The sequence below is a fragment of the Cydia pomonella genome, chromosome 1 (assembly GCF_033807575.1).
Source record: "Cydia pomonella isolate Wapato2018A chromosome 1, ilCydPomo1, whole genome shotgun sequence".
NCBI classification, from domain to species: Eukaryota; Metazoa; Arthropoda; class Insecta; order Lepidoptera; family Tortricidae; genus Cydia; species Cydia pomonella.
Window position 1 is genome coordinate 11,802,782 of NC_084703.1, and position 23,228 is coordinate 11,826,009.

Here is a 23,228-nt window from a genome sequence, read left to right on the forward strand (position 1 = left end):
TTATGTTTGCCGCGAACATCAATTAGCTCCCGACCGTTTTCCGTGTGAAAAGTCAGATTTCAAAATCAAAATGACAGTTTGTTCAATAATTAAGTGTTCAATCACCACAAATAAAGTTGGAGCTGTTAATCCTGGTATTTTCTTTCATACGTAAATACGCTTTGTCCTAAAATAACTGTTATTTAATTAAAAAACAATTTATATTGTTTCCGTGTATTATTTTCATCATAACAGGAGCTGGCGATTGCGTGTTTTCATTGCGGCTTGAATTTGCCGAGCCAGACTTAGCGTGCGTTCAAAACCAGCGATGTATAAAGTCCATTCGTCTTTTTTTCTTTCAAAAGTACGAATAGTGATGTACGCTGTAATTTTCTCACTCGATTAGGTAAAATCGAGTTTGAAATGAAAGGAAATATTAATTAAATTTATGTATATTATTACGTACCTACATATTATACGTAGTGAAAAGCAATAGTATGTACGTTGTCTTAATAATTTTATAATTTATGGCGGTAAACAAGATTTACGAACGAGTGGAAATTGAACAAACTAACAAACTTAATACGTACGAATTCGTAATTTTTCATCACGGTTGTATAGAGTATTTTAAGTATCCGGTAACTTAAGTTACCATTATTTCTTTTTTCATACTAAATGATTAGTTCTTACTTTCAGACTTTTAATGTACTTTCGCACTACTATCTCTTAAATCTACTATCCTCTGTCGGTTCTTATCGATATCGACGCCGATGCCTAGAATCGGATTGCCGCGTTCTAATTGATGCTTTGAAATCGTTTTCACGCGGCTTATTTTACCCATCACTAAATGTCACTCGCGACGTCAAAGTGTCTTCGCAAAATGTTACACGCTCGGTCCCGTTACAAATCGATCAACTCTTTTCTTCTATCTCGATAATTATAGTTTTGTGACTGTTATTCTTCCTTTTCCTTCAATGTTACTTGTGTGTTTCTTTGATCACAACTTCAGCGTGCCGCTCTCAGAGGTTCTTTTGGAGAATTTAGATTTGTGGCCAATGTGGGAAGAAAAGCCGCGGTCTAAACACCAAATACTTCTCTGGTGCTTGAATTTACGGTACTAACGCGTACTTAATAGACAGACGTTGGAGTTGCTCGTCTGGTTTCTGTTCGTCTTCTCATTTGAAGTCTTTTTTTTTGCTCCAACATGCCTGAGTAGTGTGACCTTTCTTTTTGTAGCTCATGCAGTACGGTTTCGAGTTATTTTTCTTGAAATGGTATGCTTTGAAGCTCTCTGGTTGTTCACCACCACTCCTGGCCTGATATTCTTGTAGAATTTTTACCTTTAGGTCGTCAGGATCGGGCAGGGAAAGTTTTCAAATGTAGTTGGTAAACTGTAGAGTAGCATTATGCTGAGCAATTCCGACGGTATTTTTATGTCCACGTCGTCTAGCTTGTCCACGTCGTCTAGCTTGTCCACGATATCAATGAAATTATTTAAGGAATCACGAATATCTTCTTCTGTGATCATTCGTTTTAGAACCAATTGTTTTAGCGAGGTTGCTTTTTTCGCAGGGCCGGTGCTTTGATAAATCGCTTAAAATTTGTCACATACGGCTTTTAATGACGTGCAGATCGCAGTAGAAGCGTGCTGGGCCCATAAGAACTGGTAACAATTTTCAGTTATCATACGTAGTTTTATACCTCCTTAGCTTACTTTACTAGCAGTAATAGGGAGATTGGTCCCCTGTATTTGATAGCAAGGGCCTTTCTCCCACAAAACACACAGCTTAAAAAAAAAACCTCTTATCTTCAGTCTCCACTAAGACCAGTTCAGTCAACGGTTGTAGATCCCTCTGACCACCTATGTATGTGTGCTGTTTATGACCACTTCACAGTCACAGAGCACGGTTTGCAGCTCCAAAAGCGAGATAGATGCCTTTCCTAAGACTCGACGAAGGATTTGTTTTAGGAATCCTATCAATCTTTCTCTCCAAGGAGGAAACCTGCTGTTTTTCATTCCAATCTAGGGAACTAAACGCATTGTGCAGGTTGCGAAAATGTGTAGCGTTATCACTGTATATCGTTTATACCCGTCCTCGCCGCGCTACAAGTCTCCGCAGTGCCGTTAAAAACTCACCAGTTAACAGCGACTCCTTATCTTCTAGGTGCACAGCACGGTATGGAATATTGCATGGGATTCCGGGCTTTCTATGAATTCGGTGAGACATCCCGGATGTATGAAGCCGGCCTTATTACGGCGAAGGAAAACCTCCTTGCATTATGCCGTTATTCGGCAAGCCATAAAATATAATCTTAAACATATATATTACCTTTTCACATGCTTATCCATAGAGACACCATAGAGTAACTTATATATGTATACTGAGAATTGCTTGACATAGCCCACTGACAGCCGGTAACAAAACTGCCAATTTTTGACAATAGTGAAACATTCGACTAGGTATTGTGTATAATTCGGTTTATAGTTCGTCTTGGGACAAAAATACTATAAAAATCTAAAACTGCATAGGACGTAGAATAACTGTTACGGCTAAAATAAAAAAAAATAAACATTTCGCAAGTTTTTCATAGCTGATATTTCATAGTTGTATTATTCCAAGTGATAATTCCACACAATGTCGGCTTCATTGGATTCATCTTTGGACCCCATGGAGGAAATTCGCTTCCGAAAGAAAAATGGACAAATGTGGGCAGAGATACAGAAAGAAACGCATTTTACGTTTGATGAAATAGAACGTAAGTAGACGGCATTTCCCCCAAGTCTTCTAAAAATCTATTTTGGCACGAATCATCTCGGATATGGGTATATTTTGTATCAGTGCGTTCAGTATGATGTCCTGAACGCAAATTTATGATATGCCCAGTGCGAAACTGTGGGGGTAGTAACTGTGACGTCACAAAAAAATAAAATTATCTATTAAAGATACCATGTGGGGTATCAAATGAAAGGGCTTTGTAAGCAGATTACAAATATATAACACACTATAAAATTTTCACTATTTGGTTTAATCAAACGAACGAAACGTGTTAGAAAACGTCCAAAAATATTACAATTCCGAGATGAATTTGAACCGCTCTAGATTGAAAACGACTGAATGAATTATTCCAAAATACATACCAAAGTGACTGTGAATATCCTCTATATAATATTAAAAAATAATTAAAGAAAAACATGTATTCTATGAACCGCATTAAGATGTTCACACAAAAATAGAAAAAAAACAATAAATTTTGGGGGTTCCCCATACTTAGAACTGAAACTAAAAAAATCTTTTTTCGTCAAACCCATACGTGTGGGGTATCTATGGATAGGTCTTCAAAAATGATATTGAGGTTTCTAATATCATTTTTTTCTAAAGTGAATAGTTTGCGCGAGAGACACTTCCAAAGTGGTAAAATGTGTGTCCCCCCCCCCCCGTAACTTCTAAAATAACAGAATGAAAAAACTAAAAAAAATATATGATATACATTGTCATACAAACTTCCACCGAAAATTGGTTTGAACGAGATCTAGTAAGTAGTTTTTTTTTTAATACGTCATAAAATTAAAAAAAAATTTTTTTTTCTTCAAACCCATACGTGTGGGGTATCTATGGATAGGTCTTCAAAAATGATATTTAGGTTTCTAATATCATTTTTTTCTAAACTGAATAGTTTGCGCGAGCGACACTTCCAAAGTGAAAAAATGTGTGTCCCCCCCCCCCCCGTAACTTCTAAAATAACAGAATGAAAAATCTAAAAAAAATATATGATATACATTACCATGCAAACTTCCAACGAAAATTGGTTTGAACGAGATCTAGTGAGTAGTTTTTTTTTAAAACGTCATATAATTAAAAAAAAAAAAAAATTCATCAAACCCATACGTGTGGGGTATCTATGGATAGGTCTTCAAAAATGATATTTAGGTTCCTAATATCATTTTTTTCTAAACTGAATAGTTTGCGCGAGAGACACTTCCAAAGTGGTAAAATGTTGAACAAAATCTAGTAAGTAGATTTTTTTTTAATACGTCTTAAATGGTACGGAACCCTTCATGCGCGAGTCCGACTCGCACTTGGGCGCTTTTTATTGTTTTTCTTTAATTATTTATTTAGACAACAAAAAGAAACAAACTGTGTTAATCTTTGGCAGTATTTTTGTCAATTTGTTCGAAAGAACCTATATAAATTTGAATACCTTTTTTGGGATATAGGAAATTAAAGTACATTTTTTTTGCAGAAGACATACCCACATGGTATGGTATATAAATGAAAGGGGCTTTGCGAGTATATTACAAATATATAACAAACTATAACATTGTCAATACGTGGTCTCACAAATTACCTATTAGACAACGTCCAAACATTTCACAGTTAGTAGTCCACTTTGAACTGCTGTAGATTGAAAACGACTGAATGGATTATTCTAAGTTACATACCAAGTGACTGAATAACCTCTATAAAATAGTGTCTAAAAATAACAAACCAGATACAGATATATCATAAGAGGAGTACATCAATTTGAATAACAGTATATGTTCCTGATTTTACAACAATTACCCTGCGACAAATAACTACTATAAATTCGGTTACTTTGCCTATCAAATGTAATAACGTTCATCCATCAGTTTGATTGATTAAAATAACAAAGTTACCCCAAGTATTGCCAAGAAGAATAATATAGTAAAATAATTTACTATTCAAAAATATTTTTGTTTTCTTACAATGTAGGTAAAAGGTCGTTTGGTAGTTTCCTATAACATAAAATATAATACTATTATTCAAATTGATGTACTTTTTTTATTTTTTGATATAATTGGTAAGGTACTTATGTATTTTTAGACATTATATAGAGGATATTCACATAGACACATTGCAAATAGGTTGCCTATTGCGTAAGGACAGATTTTTTTCTTTCTAATTTTGCTGTTTTGTTATTTAATCGTATATTAAATCAAATGAAAGCTTATTTTATATATAATCTAACTGTAATAGGTTGCCATAAAAAAAATTGGTTAATCTAGGTAACCATGGACTGGACCAAACTTTTTAATAAGGCAACCAACCATTATACAGGGTGACTTTAGCCATTGGACAAACCCTGAAATCCCACGTATGGCTACTTCTCAGGAATGCTCTGACGTTAATATTTTTTTCATTAGAACAAAAGATAAAAAAATATTTTTTTCGAACAAAAGTTATTTGCAATAATGGACAACAAAAAGAAAGAAACTGTGTTAATCTTTGGCAGTATTTTAGTCAATTTGTTCGAAATATTTGAAGTCAGAAGCTTATTATTGTCAAAAATAAAAAAAGATAATCAAAAAGCTCCAAGAATGTTCCATACTATTCTTTGAGCTACTAACACATACAGGCTGCTCCAAAGTAAAAAATGGTAATTTGTTAATTTCTTCGAAACTGCTACACTGGCTGTTATGATACTTTGTACACTGGTTCTAAATACCCTAATGCATATGTACATATCGGCTTTGTCCAATGGCTAGGGACACACTGTATACTTCTATGCATAACAGACGAGGGTAGTTATTTCTTGTATCTCCTAGTATTATAATACATTTGTAACTTAATGACTATTGGACTTATTGTCTCTAGACGTTCTGATACTTGGACATATATGCGACTAAAGGCGTGTGCGAGCGAGATATCGCTATATACGAGCTCAACCCTGTAATGCTCATGGATAAGACGAATTTGCATTCTTACGAGTATAATAACCGCGTAAGACAAATCTGTGATTTTCCATCACGTCGAATTCCTCGTGTTTACGCACGACATGCACATATACACTAGGTACTAGGTAAGTAGGTACAGTCAGCATCAAAAGTAACGGATGAAACAACGCGCCAAAAGAATCTGATATTCCGTATAACTTTTCTAAATGTAGATAATTTTCTAAAATTCGCGTTCAAAAATATATCTTTTACAGTCTTAGTTGTTAAAGACATCATTTTTTGGTAAGCTGTTATAGAATGGTAGATACTTATGAAGCGTTATTTGATCAGCTACTTTTGATGCTGACTGTACCCTCTCAGGAGTTATGAATGGTTGAATCTCGATCACGAATTTGTGAGTATTTACGAGTGCAAAATTGGCTCGACATGAAGTCATGATGTCAGTATATATTATCATAGCAAATTTACCTCTGATTATTATGACTCTGTCGAAAAAAGTACCTACTTTTTGTGTTAATACTCGTACTATGACGCGCTCTATCTATGTCACTATTAAGTAAAAAGTGAAACATGGCGCGATTATATATGGCCAAATTCGACCGATAAAATGATTAAGACTTTCACGATTTTTAGGGCTCTGTAGTTAACTAAGAACCCTTATAGTTTCGCAATGTCCGTCTGTCTGTCCGAGGCTTTGCTCCGTGATCGTTAGTGCTAGAAAGCTGCAATTTGGCATAAATATTTAAATCTAACAAAAATACCCCTACACGTAAAGTGGTAGTGTATTTTTTCGCTCCAACCATAGAGTGTGGCGTATCGTTGGATATGTCTTTCAAACCGAATAGGGGTCTTCAACAAACATTTTTTGATAAATAGGTGTAAGATAAAACATGTTTATTATACTCATTTAATTGTTATTTCTCTAAAACAGTTTCATATCATAAGTAAGGCAGTTTTAGAACGAAAAAGTAAAAAAGTAAGAGGCAATCCCGCCGAGTTTCATACTTTAACAAATAATTTTTAAATTACTGCATTTTCCTATGTTTTTTTTTTATAAATATTGCATTTTAATAAATAAATAAATTAAGGGTCCAGGGAAAAATCATCTCTAGTCACAAGAGTACCATGTTGAGTAATCGCGATTTTAAAGTTTGGAACGATGTTAAAAAATTAAATAACTATACATAAGTCGATAAGGATAATATAACTTTAGGATAATACCTCTTTAATTTATTGAATTAGCTAACAATATAATTAATAAGTATATACCGAAAAAGTATTACTTGCTACAAATATAGTAAAGACAAACAAAGCTACATGAGTCAACTCGTGATTGGGATAAAACCTAAATAATGTATTAATTTATTCTTATTTGTAACGTTAGATACTAAATAAACGTACTAAATATTTTTTCACGCCAGCAACTGGGACAAGGGTAATTTGCTGCTTAAAAACAGTGACCAAAATCGCATTTTGCTCACTGAGTGAGACTATAGTTATTTGTACAACAAGAGAGCAAAGTTTGATATTTCTTCGAGTGCTTGTTTTGAGTCCCGTGCAAGCGAAAGATTCTATAATAGATTCACGAGCGTAGCGAGTGAATCAAATTTAGAATCTTGAGCGTAGTAAGGGACTCAAAAGCGCACGAGATGTAAATAACTTTGATCTCGTGTAGTACACAAAATTTTTCACGTCAATCAGCAATCAAAAAATACAACCTGAAAAAATGTAACCCAGACGGACGGATCACTATTTCACTCATGTTTTCTGAAGGTATTCTAACAATTAAGTATAATTACCGCAATAAAACAAAACGAAAGAAATTTGAATAAAATAATACGAAAATAATGAATTAACGAACATCAATTGACAGTTCAATCGACAACTTTTTTATGTAAAAAAAAAACTTTCTAAGATCCGGTCCGAATTGCGGATACTACTATTTGTCAACTATAGTAGAGATTGTTAAAAGTAGTTAAATAGAATTATTTACTGCGTAACAATTGCGTAAATTTGTATAATTTCATTGTTTTGATTGTATAATAAAATACGTAAAATATGGTGTTTTTATTAAATTTTATACTTTTATTTCATTAATTAATTATTACGAATGAAGACTCGTAGGGTGTTTTGGAACGATGCGGTCCGACTTATTTCGGGGGTCTATTATAAACCATCAATATACCGTTGAATTACGTATGCACTTTTTTTGTCTTTTTTTTTTTTGCTAATGACGTGAAAGGGATAAAGACAATAAAATCTAAATATTTCGAACTTGTATTAGGCCCCGCACGTTGAAGTGACATTCGAATCTAAAAGTCACTTGAATGTTATTTTGTCTCACTCGGTGAGCAAAATGCGATTTTGCTCACTGTTTTTAAGCAGCAAATTACCCTTGTTCGAGCTGCTGACGTGAAAAATAACATTCAAGTGACCTTCATATTCGAATGTCAATTTAAACGTGCGGGGCCTAATACAAGTTCGAAATTTTTGGATTCTATTGTCTTTGTCCCTTTCACGTCATTAGCAAAAGGAAAGAGACAAAAATAAGAGCATACGTAATTCAACGGTATATTGACGGTTTATATTAGACCCCCGAAATAAGTCAGACCGCATCGTTCCAAAACACCCTATGAGTCCTCAATCGTAATATGTAATTAATTATTGAAAAAAAAGTTTAACATTTAATAAAAACACTACATTTTACATATTTTATTATACAATCAAAACAATGAACTTAAAAAAAAATACGCAATTGTTACGCAAAGTAAATAATTTTACTTTTAACGATCTCTACTATAGTTGACAAATAGTTGATCCGCAATTCGGACAGTATCTTACAAAGTTTTTTTGTTACAAAAAAAAGTTGTCCATTGAACTGTCTATTGATATTCGTTACTTCATTATTTCCGTATTATCTTATTGAAATTTCTTTTGTTTTGTTTTATTGCGGTACTGAAACTTAATTGTTAGAATACCTTAAGAAAACATGAATGAAATAGTGATGGAAAAATTACATTTTTTAGGTTGTATTTTTACCTTCCAAATATGTTCACACTTGTGTCGTGAAAATTTTTGTGTACTACACGAGTATTCAAAGTTATTTACATCTCGTGCGCTTTTGAGTCCCTTACTGCGGCCAAGATTCTAAATAAGATTCACTCGCTACGCTCGTGAATATAATATAATATCATAAAATCTTTCGCTTGCACGGGACTCAAAATAAGCACTCGAAGAAATTTAATTTAATTTATTTATTTATTTGGGAAACATACAGCACATAATAATACAATAAGGTACAAGATAAAGTTAGAACATAAGCCAAAACAGTTTCCACTTATAGCTAATACAAAATTCCTTTGCTCCGAAAAAAAGTACAATAATTGGGTATTTTTAATTTAAAGTTGAATTTAACAGTAACATTCTGTAAATAAGATAATACACGAGCACGATTAACAATTATAACAAGCATACTTTGGAATTTTGAAAATAACAAGCACAATTTTTATTTAGACTTTGAAATTTCAAATAATAGGTACAATTACAATAACAATACAAGAGAAGCTTACAATTTTATTACGAGCTACGAAGTAGATAACGGAATTACCATTTTTTTGTTTTGATTTGTTTTGTTTTTTATTTTATTTTGTTTGTTTGATGACAGAAACAAATTTATTATAATATCAAACTTATAGTAAATATCAAACTTTGCTCTCTTGTTGTACAAATAACTATTTTAATTTTTGTTATGTGTGACATAGCAGGTTTTTTCCCTGTTTCTATGAGACTACGCACGTTATTTCCGTGTACATGTTTTTTTTAAGTACAAAGTAATATGTGTGTATCAGACAGCTATAACAGAAAATTTAAGTAATAGTTCATCGAGCTCTACATTTTGACATTAAAACCTCATTTTTCAAAAAATGCGACTAAACATGTTCTTTCCCTTCAAATATTATAGGACATTCTTACACAGATTAAGTAATTTTTGATCGCGGCCGGCAAAACGTCCCACTTTGTCGCTTACACAGGACGCCTTGACAAGTTATTCATATAATAGATACAAGCAAATCTCGTCCTTATGGCAAGCGACAAAATAGGACGTTTGGCCGGCCGCAGTCACGTTTAATGTTTTTCGGGAAGGCTTATGACTTATGACCAGACATGCAGTCTCCGATTGAAAGTAAGTCCTGACAAAAAATCATGGCCATTCGTCTAATACTTTAATCACTGATTATGCAAATTTGCCTTGTTTATTTGGTTTCCTCGTATTCGATATGAAAAATAGAGTGTTTAACTCGGATGAAAGGCATCAAGCATCATTTCATCCCCTTGTTAACAATCTTCTAAGATAATAGTAGCTCCAGTTTATCCTATTGTGACGGAAGGGCAACTACGGAGCCCTACACTGAGCGTGGCCCGACATGCTCTTGGCTGTTTTTTTATTATTACACATTATTCATTACGAAAACGGGACTTAGTCGCGTTTCGAGGACGACATTGTCCCCGTGGTCTCGGAAAATGACTGGCTTAAGTTGACATTAACATATTCTTGCTGTGTAGGTTTTTGAACTACCCGCATTTAGTCTTGTTTATCAATTGGAACGTTTTTCACACTAGGTATGTCAGTCGGTCGACCCACATTATTCATCACACGATATTCGTTTCCGCTTACATTTACTAATGACCGGATTCCATGTGGATGAGATCCTAAAACCATCGCCCGATTGAAATTGCAATGTTATTTGATTTCTACTATAGAGATGGCAATCTGTATAAAGGATTTTAGGGTCATGCCGAGACCATGAGTACAATGCCGACCTCGAAACGTCAGAGGTAGGTAATTTTAAAACTTAATCATACGCGACCAATTCTCGTTTTTTTTTTATAATTATAGGAAAAATGTAATCTTGTTTGAAACACCAACCTTCATTTTATCATAAGGTATATCATATGGCTTATTATAACAGACAGACACGCAGAAACGCGCTATAAATATGTAACCTTGCATAGATTGCAGCGAGAGAAGCTTGTGATATTTTATTGAAATATAAATATTTTTCTCTTGTAACAACTTGTAACTAAACAATGCATATGTATACATACTGTAACCCTATATGAGTGACCTTTAAATATGTCCATTAAAATTCTTTGTTAAGGTGTTTCTGGTAAGCTATTTCTTAAATATATTGTCCTTAGATCTTTATTGAAGAGATCAGTCCTGACATAAAACTAGTGGGTGTCGTCACATTGTAGCAAGCTTTTAAATAAATGCATCTTAGCTTTTTGATAAGCTCTTTGTTACAAACTGACACTAATTGTGTAATTGTTGTGTCATCATAATAACATGAAATGTTTTGTTTCAGAAATAATGGTGATATTTTTCAAAATACAAAAGCGTGATGAGAAACCTGCCGGGCCCGATTTGATTTCACGGTTAGTACCTACTTATGGCAACGTAGGATTTTACAGCGGCAAATAAGCCTTAGGGGGCTTTGTTCGCTGTCATAATTTTTCGAATGTATATATGCTTTGTGTTAATAAATTAAAATATATATATATTTACATATTTAGGGCTAACTTTACAAGAGTACTTATCTTCCATTAAATTTTAGCCTGGGTATGTAAATTATTTTTGCCTTAAAAGCTGGAACTCTAAATTTAATTATTGTATAAAGAAAACGCACCATTTCGTTTTCACAATATGAAATGTTAATGACCGCAATCAAATACGAGCCCCGATGTGAATGAGTTCGTCGGATTGGAAAGAAATATTAATAACCTAACAACAATATAATATTAATAACTTAAAAACAATATTTTTTACTTATTAAAAAAAACTTTTCACAGTAATAAAAAAAAACCTTGCCAAATAAAACAGTCACAAAAAAATCGTCTTCAGTTTAGACGACGCAAAATAGAAAGTCTATCACTTGGTGACGTCACAAACGGCTTTAATCCTGAACGGCATTGAATCTACCAACTCTCTACATTCTTCAGGGGCTATTCCATTCCAGACAGGAAAGTTTTTCCTTAAGATCAGCATTTAAATTAGAAGGGTCCTTTTGCAACTCGTTCTTCATTTTCCACCACCATTTTCTTTGGGAATAGGAATAGGAATGCAAAAGGTATGGCATGAAATAACGTCTTGTTGAAACTTAAATGCATTTCTATGTTTTAACCTCGGTATATACTGCAGCAAACTCTCTTGCAAGATGCTTTTATTTCTTTGTATTTCTTGGCATGGACAGTTGCATCTATAAACTGCTTGCCTAAAGCCCACACCTTGTACCGACATGCAGCCCCTAATCATTAAAGATGGTAGAAACTTCATCTCATTCAACTCGCGCTTAAGCTTGTCTTTATAAAATGCCTCTTCTTTTTATGTGACCTCAAATTTAGATTCGTCACTTCATATTACTGTTTACAACTGGTCGGCAGTCCAGTTTCTGGTTTGCCAAACCATCACTTTGCAAATAATACTGTCCTCCAAATCTGAAATATTTTGTTTCATACAAATCGCAGTTAGATCTATCAACTCATCTACCTCCCCTGGATGCAAACGTTGCTTTTCAAAAAGACCCCTAAGAATATCCCCATATGACACATTCGTATACAAACTGTCTACATCTAATGAAAGAAGGACAGCATTCTCTGGTATGTTAATATCTTTTATTTTCTCTATTAACTGCAAGCTATTCTTCAAACAATATTTCGGCTGGAACCGAGACTTCTGTCTAATAATACAATTCGACCTCTTAGCTAGATTATAAGTTGGCGCACCCAAGTAAGAGACCACTGGACGAACCGGAATGTTATCCTTATGGATTTTTGGAAGTCCGTAAAGAATAGGAGCTCGTGGATTCATAGGCACAACCATGTTCTTTTGATGCTCGGTTTCAAAAACAAACATAGTTTTTTTTATTGCATGTCTGAGATCTAAAAATTCTGTTTGTTTTTGAAACCACCACCAAGAGTGTAATGGAGGGAATGGACTACGGTTTTTACACTGCTAAAGAGAAATCATAACTTACTCAAAAGCAGAGAACCATCACTTTGCAAATAATACTGTCCTCCAAATCTGAAATATTTTGTTTCATACAAATCGCAGTTAGATCTATCAACTCATCTACCTCCCCTGGATGCAAACGTTGCTTTTCAAAAAGACCCCTAAGAATATCCCCATATGACACATTCGTATACAAACTGTCTACATCTAATGAAAGAAGGACAGCATTCTCTGGTATGTTAATATCTTTTATTTTCTCTATTAACTGCAAGCTATTCTTCAAACAATATTTCGGCTGGAACCGAGACTTCTGTCTAATAATACAATTCGACCTCTTAGCTAGATTATAAGTTGGCGCACCCAAGTAAGAGACCACTGGACGAACCGGAATGTTATCCTTATGGATTTTTGGAAGTCCGTAAAGAATAGGAGCTCGTGGATTCATAGGCACAACCATGTTCTTTTGATGCTCGGTTTCAAAAACAAACATAGTTTTTTTTATTGCATGTCTGAGATCTAAAAATTCTGTTTGTTTTTGAAACCACCACCAAGAGTGTAATGGAGGGAATGGACTACGGTTTTTACACTGCTAAAGAGAAATCATAACTTACTCAAAAGCAGAGAACTAAGAGGTTAATATTCATTTAGAAACAGAAACTGGACTGCCGACCAGTTGTAAACAGTAATATGAAGTGACGAATCTAAATTTGAGGTCACATAAAAAGAAGAGGCATTTTATAAAGACATGGGTTCTCCGCTGAGTCCTTTAATGGCGGATATTTTTATGGACCATTTTGAGAACCAGTACATTGTAGGCAATAATAATATATTATAATATTTTAGATACATAGATGATTTGATTATTTCTTGGACGGGGAGCATGGGCCAGCTGGATGCTTTTATTGCTGAACTTAATAGTAAGCATCCGAAAATCAAGTTTAAAAAGGAACTGGAGCAAGACAACTCATTGAATTTTCTGGATTTAACGGTTTCGAGAGTGAATAATAGGCATCGTTTCCAAATTTACCGTAAGCCTACACATACTGATTCGGTTATCCCGGCTTCTTCGACGCATCCATGGCAGCATAAGTTGGCTGCTTTTCATTGTTATGTGCATCGGATGTTGACTGTGCCTCTTTTTGATGAACACTATCGAGCTTAACTAAATAATATTTATCATTTAGCAGTTTCAAATGGTTATGATAAGTCTGTTTTGGATGGAATCATCAGAAAAAAGCGAAATAATATAGTCAACAATATGTTGATGCTACACGATCCTCTGAGCTGATTAAGAAATACAAAGCGAGCATAGCTTATGTTGGCAAATTGTCAGATGCAATTTACAAAATTTTAAAATCTAACGACATTCCTGTGGCTTTTAGGATAAACAACACTTAGCACTCTAAACTTTGCAATGGGAAAGATAAGATCGAGAAGGGAAAAAACCTGGAGTTTATAAGCTTACTCGTGATAATTGTAATAAAGTGTATGTGGGGCTAACAGGCCGTAATTTCACTACCAGGTATAAGGAGCATGTTGCATCATACAGACAACCACCCAGAAAAGTCTAATTTTGCGAAGCAATTAATAGACAGTGGCCATGCTTTACCTGAGAATCATTCTTTTGATATTTTACATGTTTGCGAGAAAGGATTGCGTTTCAGTGTTCTGGAACAGTTGGAAATGATTAGGTACAACAATAGGGGGATGATTCTTAACGAACAGTTGAATGTTGCGTCATCGCCGTTATTACGAATTTTTCCATCTCACTCACACTTGCACAGTAGGGGGACTGGTCAAGGTATAAATATGGCCGACGATTCTAGACAGCTCATTCAGTTGTCGGGTGTCAGACCGTCAACATCTCCAGCATCTCATGAATGAGGATGCCTCGTAGAGAGGCGAAACACGTGTCGAGTTTTGTACTTTTGGTGGTGGGTTGTTATATTTATTTGCGTATTTATTTTTGCGGTAGGAGGGTGGGAACATTAATTGCATGTAAAAATACGCAAGTAAGTATAACGGGTTAGCACTGATTGACTAACACGTTATTTTCTCGCGGATTAGCAAAGTAATATTTCTTGCTTTAATTTGTAAATTTTATGATGTAATTATTAAATTGAATAACATTATTACACTTTTAACGACTTTGTGTGAAACGTACTCTATTAATCATCAAAGTTAATCTGGGTTTAAATATCTGTCCTTGAAATGAATACGAGTATTGTACTTTAAAGTGCAACTAGACGACCTAATACTCGTAATATGCATTGGGGCTCGTAGGTAAATGCATTTTGTCTCAAACATACTCGTAAATGCCAGTATTCTGTTCGTAGAATACACTTCTCGTCCTATTTATCTAATATTGATAAAATCTGTTACCGTTTCAAAAACTGTCACGTCATTGAAATCTATGCTGAAATATATCGATTCAATTAAGTTTAAAAGTGAAAATAGCGGGGACAAGCTCTTATTAGGTATGGACAGATTACGGGTACAAAACCAAAAAGGCAAAAAAACTACGGCTCGCTAAAACGAACTGTGCGAATGAACACCTTCGTGTGTTTGAACAACTGTAATTAAAATAGCGGCCAAGTGCGAGTCGGACTCGCCCATGAAGGGTTCCGTACCATTTATGACGTATTAAAAAAAAACTACTTACTAATTCTCGTTCAAACCAATTTTCGGCGGAAGTTTGCATGGTAATGTATATCATTTTTTTTTTTAGTTTTATCATATTGTTATTTTCGAAGTTACAGGGGGGGGGGGGGGCACACATTTTACTATTTTGGAAGTGTCTCTCGCACAAACCATTCAGTTTACCTATCCATAGATACCCCACACGTACGGGTTTGATGAAAAAAAAATGAGTTTCAGTATGGGGAATCCCCAAAATTTATTGTTTTTTTTTTATATTTTTGTGTAAAAATCTTAATGCGTTCATATAATACATCTACTTACTAAGTTTGAACAGTATACTTCTTATAATTTCGGAAAAAAGTGGCTGTGACATAAACGGACAGACAGACGGACATGTGACGAATCTATAAGGGTTCCATTTTTTGCCATTTGGCATTTACGGAACCCTAAAAACATTATTCAAGTATTCGGTTTTGACATTTATTTTTTAATTGTTTTTAGGTGGTAAAACAATATTGAGTGTTTCACAGCAAAATTCTCGAGTCTCTCAGTTATTAAGCCTTTAACGTGTCTAATGATTTTCTCTCAAGATTCGTGTAAATGAATTAGTGTGAAGAATAATCAAATCAAAATAAATGTAAACAAATATTGAAAGCCGCATATCTTAGGTAAGATAATTAAATGTATGTCACACTTATAAGAATATCTCATTTCACGAAGGCGGGTATAAGCGGAACCGAGATCCTAACACCTTAGAATAGGGATCAAGATTGCCGACTTCGTGATATGAAACACTCCATGGTTTTTAAATGTAAATAATAAACCTACTTATATAATATTATAGAGTGTAAGAGCGATTACAGCGGCAGTTAAGCCCTAGGAGGCTTTGTTCGCTGGAGTTATCTTGAAAATGTATAAATTTTTTGTGTTAATAAATAAAAAAAAAAAAAAAACAAGTATGTATAATAAATAAAGGTCTCCAAACACACTGTTACTGTCTATGCGCCTGTTGTATCGAACATATTGGTGCAGCAATTAAATCTTAGAATTGGTCATTCTACAGATTTGTGCCTGCGTCTAAACTCCGTCAAACCATATTAAATGCATGAAAAGTTTGACGGAGTTGGTCTGACCGCAGTCATATAATTTGAGAATAACCCAGGTATGGGTGGCTTAATGAAAGTCTGGTATCCCGTTACTAGGGTAGATCGCATGTTTGTTACGACTACATCAAGGTGTTATGAAAGTAAGTATGCATGCAAAATGTGGCTTACATACATCAACTACATTCTTCCTTTGTTTAAGTATAACAAAATCCTATTTTGTCGGTCAAAGAAACCTGAATATATTATTTTGCGGTATGTAATACATAATCTTTGGGGCTTACAATATATTCACTATAAAACAAGTTGTTGGGAAAGCCGTGGGAGTTTTTTTACAACACTAGATGACTCTTAAACATATACCCTTTAACCAAAATAAATATATATGACCAATAGTTGGTTATTTAACCCAATAATGAAGTACCACGCAGGCCCACTGCAAACCGGGAATCTAGGATTCCCATTTCGGAGCCAGTTACGAAACGTAGGTACTCACCAAACTGTACAAAATTCTCATCACTCATCCTCCCAGGAAGTCCTCCTGAAGATATACATGGTGCCCGCGAGGAAACGGAAATATTTTAATTAACAGTATATTCCGAATCATATTTAGAGATAAAAATGTCATATAAACTTTTTTTTAATCCGCCTAGTTTCAGAGTTAAATACTAATTTAAAAAATAAAAACGTTTTTTAACTGTGTTTCAGTTCATAACGCCTTCTTCTTCACTATGGGACCTAGTCTAGACGTCTATTGACAGATATCAAAATGACAAGGAACACTTTGAATAGACTGGTTTTTACGAAAAAAAAAGTACTAATTGATTTTAATCCATTAATTTTTGCAAGAACACGTACTTATTATGTATAAAAACAAACAAAAAGTAAAAAAACCGGAATTAACTTAAATTTGTATAATTATTTTTCCTTCTTATGACTTGGTTAATTTTTTTTCCGTTTCCTCGCGGGTACCTTGTATAAAACGAAATAGAATAGAAATGAGCTCCTGTTTTCAGAGGTCACTTCCGTGACGTGCTTCATACGGGGTTGGGAATGACAGACGCATACATGATGGAGCGCGTCATGGTAGCGTTGGACCGAGGCACGTCGCCCTACGTCACGATGGCCACCTTTGCTAAGGCCATGTCGTTATACCTGCGAGGAAACCTGGAGGAGCGTATCACATACGCATTCACGGTAATTATTTTTTAATTAATAAAAAAAAAGCCTTTTATTTCTCGCAGGTACTTAATTAACAAACATAATTAGCGAAAGCAATACACTTGAATTAACTCTAGGTTTAGTATTTAGTTACAATGTTATAATATCAAGCAATTAAAATTTCGTTTAAATTTGCTTATTTTTTCTTTTTATTTTTATTCTGCAAGAACCCCTCCTGTGAAGGTGAAGGTCTCCTCCAGTGATGACCAGTGATCTCTGTCTTTGGCAACATCCATCCATTTTTAGGGTTCCGTAGCCAAATGGCAAAAAACGGAACCCTTATAGATTCGTCATGTCCGTCTGTCTGTCCGATTATGTCACAGCCACTTTTTTCCGAAACTATAAGAGCTATACTGTTCAAACTTGGTAAGTAGATGTATTCTATGAACCGCATTAAGATGTTTACACAAAAATAGAAAAAAAACAATAAATTTTGGGGGTTCCCCATACTTAGAACTGAAACTCAAAAAAACTTTTTTCATCAAACCCATACGTGTGGGGTATCTACGGATAGGTCTTCAAAAATGATATTTAGGTTTCGAATATCATTTTTTTCTAAACTGAATAGTTTGCGCGAGAGACACTTCCAAAGTGAAAAAAAGTGTCCCCCCCCCCTGTAACTTCTAAAATAACAGAATGAAAAATCTAAAAAAAATATATGATATACATTACCATGCAAACTTCCACCGAAAATTGGTTTGAACCAGATCTAGTAAATAGTTTTTTTAATACGTCATAAATGGTACGGAACCCATGGGCGAGTCCGACTCGCACTTGGCCGCTTTTTACCTCCTGTTTGGGTGATGTCGTATGCCCACCCTGTGATAGGTTTGCCATGTTTCCTGGTTCCTGTTGGTCCTAACCATGAGGTTATTCGTAATGTCCAGCGGTCATCAGTCAATCTGGCTATGTGGCCTGCCCATCGCCATTTTAATTTTTGCGCGTAGGAGAGCGCATCGGTAACTTTTGTTTTTTGGCGTATGATGGTATTGCGTATTTTGTATATTTTTAGTATGCTTCTCTCCATACTCCGCTGACATGTATTTAATTTCTTTTTTGTCCGTCCAGTAAATTTCCAGGTTTGGCACGCATATGTGAGAGATGGTAAGAGGCATGTATCCATAACTTTTTTCTTTAGTCTCAGTGGCAAATTACCTTTCAGGACTTCTCTAAGGCTCCAAAACTTTTTCCATGTGCAAGATATTCTCCTGTCTATTTCCATGTCATTGTTTTGTTTAAGGAAAGATATTTGCTTTCCTAAATAGATATAGCTATCAACATATTCTATGGGCATGTTACGAGTATTTAGAGTAATTTCGTCTTTAGTGCTGTTTGTCATCAATTTTGTTTTAGTTAAATTGATTTCCAATCCGGCTTCTAAGCTTGCTTGTTTTAGACACTCTATCATGGTTGCTAGTTCGGAGCTTTTTTCTGAAAGTAATACAATATCGTCCGCGAATCTTAGGTGGCTTAGGTATTTATTTTTTATTTTTAGGCCGATGTTGTTCCAGTCTAGTTTTCTTGTAATATTCTCCAATACAGCTATAAATATTCGCGGAGACAGTGGGTCGCCTTGCCTGACTCCTCGTTTGATTGGTATAGGTGGTCCCGTTGTCTCTAGCTTAACTTTGCTTATGCTGTTATGGTATAGATGTTTCAAAATATCGATGTATTTTTTGTCTACGTCTTGTGTCTTCATTGCCTCCCATATTGAGTTGTGATTGATAGTATCAAAAGCTTTTTGGTAGTCAATAAAAACCATATAGAGTGGCCTTCGAAACTCTTGATACTTTTTAGGGTTCCGTAGCCTAATGGCAAAAAACGGAACCCTTATAGATTCGTCATGTCCGTCTCTCTGTCCGATTCTGTCACAGCCACTTTTTAGTTAATACAGTTGCTCAAAAAGTGCTACTTTACGTAGCTGTTTAGCGTGCGGAAAATTGTATTTCGCGAACTAGTGCTTTTTACTTTTCCAATTTTTTATACTTATTCCAATACGTGACTACTTATTAATGAGTTTTAATGTTAGTTTCCTTTAAAAGTCTTAATGATCATTATTATAACATGTTTATTTTTTAATATTGAAAAACCGTTCTTGATAAGTTGTCTGAATGGAACGGAATAGCTGCCGAAACGCCTATCAAAGAGGCGTTTTTGGGGTTCCGTAGCCAAATGGCAAAAAACGGAACCCTTATAGATTCGTCATGTCCGTCTGTCTGTCCGTTTATGTCACAGCCACTTTTTTCTTACTGCGAGCATGTTTTAAGTTTCCAAAGGCAATATTCGATTAGTATTGTTATTGTACAATTTAAATATACGATACGCAAATAATCAAAATAACGATAGTTAGGTAATAATATCATATTTACAATTGTTTCTCTTATAGAAAATATGCATAAAAATAGTTTTTTGTTAAAAATACGTTGTTTTTCTTATTTTTTCGCAACTGTATTAAAAAACGTCGTTCGATACACGTGCGGAAATATCATTCTTAGTAAAGTAATGACATAATTTCCGCACTAGCATCGAAATCTACTATATCTGTATAGTTAGATATAGGTAAAAAAAAACGTTTATTTACGTTTCATGCCTTATAACATAACTATTTACAATATACTTCTGCCAAACCACAGAGTGGTTTGTTGACAGACGAGGCTCCTGTAATAATTGTGTAATAACCTAGGTAGTTTATAAGTAAATTAAACTTATATTATTATCTATTTAACCCCTTACCGCTTGCGCAACCCTAATAATGCGTATAATTTTCAATTCTATTGATACCTATTAAAGAGTACTTATTTTTAAAATACTTTTATTTGCGACATGAAGTAAGGGGTTAACGCTACAATCTGAGCGGTAAAATAAGCTGACGCTAGAAAATAAGTAATCGATTTTAGGTATCAATGTAACCGGTACATCGTCGTCTGTTCTCAACGGTAGGTACAGTAAGCTGCAGTGGTAACTGATCCCCCTACATAGAAATTTGTTTGCAGAAGTTCGCAGCTTACTGCACATACGTATTTGATCATTATATTGCTGCTCTTAACCCACAACCGTTGCTATAGGAATTTTGAATTTTGCCGCTGAAATTAACCGATGGCAGCGAATATGAATAATGTTAAACGTCACTTCTTTTTAAACTCCTGGCAATGCTATATTCAAATTAAATCTCCCCTAAAACTACCCCAAACCTAGAAGACTTTAAACTTAACGATCACTGATGAACTGTTGTCAGATGCCTGGACCCATAAATAAGGATAGTAGAAATAAAAATACTATCTAGTTTCGTTTCTCTTGAAATCGTAAACTATTTCCCAGGGGTAGCTCTCCGTTTATATAAGTAAGGAGCTGTCGGTATATATTTTTTATCATTAGTCTATGTAATTAAGTAATTACTGAGCTTTTTAATTTTGTAAGAATATAATAACTAATAATTTTATACTTTTGGTTCACGGCAGTGCTACGACTTGTTGGGCGAAGGACACTTACGAAGAGAAACAATGTACCAGCTCATGAAGAAAAGCCTGGCAAAAGCATCCCGAGACGACGATGTAGAAGAGGCAGTTAAGGTAGATTTTTCTCACTACACCTTATAAAACAAAATGCCCCGCCGCGTCTGTCTGCCTGTATGTTCTCGATAAACTTAAAAGTACTGTCCGGATTTATAATGCGGTTTTCAAGAATTAGAGGTTTTCTTAAGGAAGGTTTAGGTATATAATTTGTTAAGGTTCTTACCATTCGAAGCCAAGGCGAGTCGTTAGTATCCAATTTAGATCACGAGCTAGCAGTTAAATACACCATTCCCCAACACTTCATCAAACCCAGGACTCTAAAATATACGCCCTTTAAATGGCATTTATTCTTTGACCTTCACTGATGAACTGATGCCAGATGCTTGCCTGATTGTCACGTTTCGTTGCTGTCATTGTCTTATAAGAACCATGTTCTGGGGTTAGCTCTCGATCTATGTGTATTATAAGAATAATATAACTATAAATTTATATCTATTTTGATTATTACATTATAATATTAATAAGGCTTTATATAAATAACTAAATTGCAGTACATTCGCAGGGCCCATAGTATATGTAACTAGCTTCCACCCGTGTACCTACGTAGAAATATTACTTCCATATCCAACTTCCATACTAAATTCCAAAATAATTTTTACACCCTTAACTTAGGATTAATTTATTTATTATAACAAAGAAATAATGACAATAATGTTAATAAAAAAGTAATAATAATTCACATCTCTGCAATGCATGGTCAGGTGAAGTTAGTGGTGCTCCGTCATCAAACCCCAACAGTATCGCTGCAGGTTTGAATTTGTGACGTGTGCCTCGTATGCACATACTGGTGGCTCGAATTATAGCAATGCATATATTCCAACGGTTCGCGTGGGCTTCGTCCATTTGTTTGACAAAGGATCATCTGTGATGCGAATTCACCATCAACAGAGGTCACGAGAGCGCTGAAGGTAGCATGTTTCGCTTCGCAGGCAGCGGAGTATTTTTTTTGTTTTTCAGTCTCGGCAGATTTTAGGACAGAAGTGACATGGCGTGAAATGTAAGAGGGAGCGTCAGTGTCTACGACACGGATATCAAATAACGCCTCTCTCTGAGCATTCCATAAGCCACGACAAGATAATTCACCACGTAATCCAAGGTCCCCTTCTGTGATTATGGGTTCTATTGTGACGTTGCTCTAAGATTGGTGACATAGTTCAGCAAATAAGTCGCGTATTTCGTTGTGGGTGTTGAAATTAGCCCCCAGTCTTGCAACAGAGAGCGCATGGTCAATATTAAATTGGCTATTGCCGCATCCATCACATGAGGGTGGCATTGAGTTTGGGGTTCTGTGATAGCGTATTGCCAGGGCGTGTCTGAATTCATGAGGAGACAAATCGAAGTTATTGTCCTGAATACCAATAAAATAATAAATAAATAAATAAAATATCTTTTTTTGTGGGTATAGCAGGTACTCGTAGCCAGGTTGAGGACTTTGTTTTCATTTTAACTTAGGATTGATTTCAATGATAAAAACTATCCTACTTATGTCCTTTCCGTCGCCTAAACGTCCTTAGCTGTCATGCTGTGAAACGAAAGTTTTTTTCGTATTATTAGAAGCTCATTCTCTCAAAAATTGAGGTTCCTTACCTGGTCATATTATTGTCAGAAATTAAAAATTATTCAAAAAGTTTCTCAAATTATACAGCTATGCGGTACAGCTCTTTATCAAACATTTTGTTATCAAATGCCTGGTCCAGTTGTTTATATGTGTCATACCGGGATTCATTGGCTTCTTCGGTGTTCAGTTGTCTTCGTTGTCCTTTGAAAGCGGGCGTTCTTACTCGGTAACCTTTCGATTCTAAATAATTTTAAAGAAAAAAACTGATTTCAATGATAGAGACCGGTGAAAGAAAGATTATTGTTGATTTTGGATTTCATACAATGAAATTAAAAAGAAAGCTTCCCACGCCTAATTATGTAGAAAAGGAGGTTAATATGTTTTTTTTGTCACTGCACCCACCTTGACACATTTCAGATTTGCCCTATGGTTGACGGGTAAAATACCCGCA

At 34.8% G+C, this 23,228-nt stretch overlaps 1 protein-coding gene across 4 annotated transcripts in view; it reads left to right on the forward strand.

Moving 5' to 3' along the window:
- The first annotated feature begins 851 nt into the window (after positions 1-851).
- Positions 852-23,228, forward strand: part of LOC133534831 (calaxin-like) — a 43,658-nt gene continuing 21,281 nt past the window's right edge. The window contains exons 1-5 of one of the 4 annotated variants that reach the window (XM_061874131.1): positions 852-1,093; positions 1,552-1,645; positions 11,041-11,110; positions 17,443-17,623; positions 21,106-21,216. In XM_061874131.1, the coding sequence (XP_061730115.1) occupies positions 11,046-11,110; positions 17,443-17,623; positions 21,106-21,216 (357 nt within the window). In that variant the 5' untranslated portion in view covers positions 852-1,093; positions 1,552-1,645; positions 11,041-11,045. Of the gene's footprint in view, positions 1,094-1,551; positions 1,646-1,779; positions 2,737-11,040; positions 11,111-17,442; positions 17,624-21,105; positions 21,217-23,228 lie in introns of those variants that run through there. The other 3 variants (XM_061874139.1, XM_061874148.1, XM_061874123.1) reach the window with 3 other exon arrangements.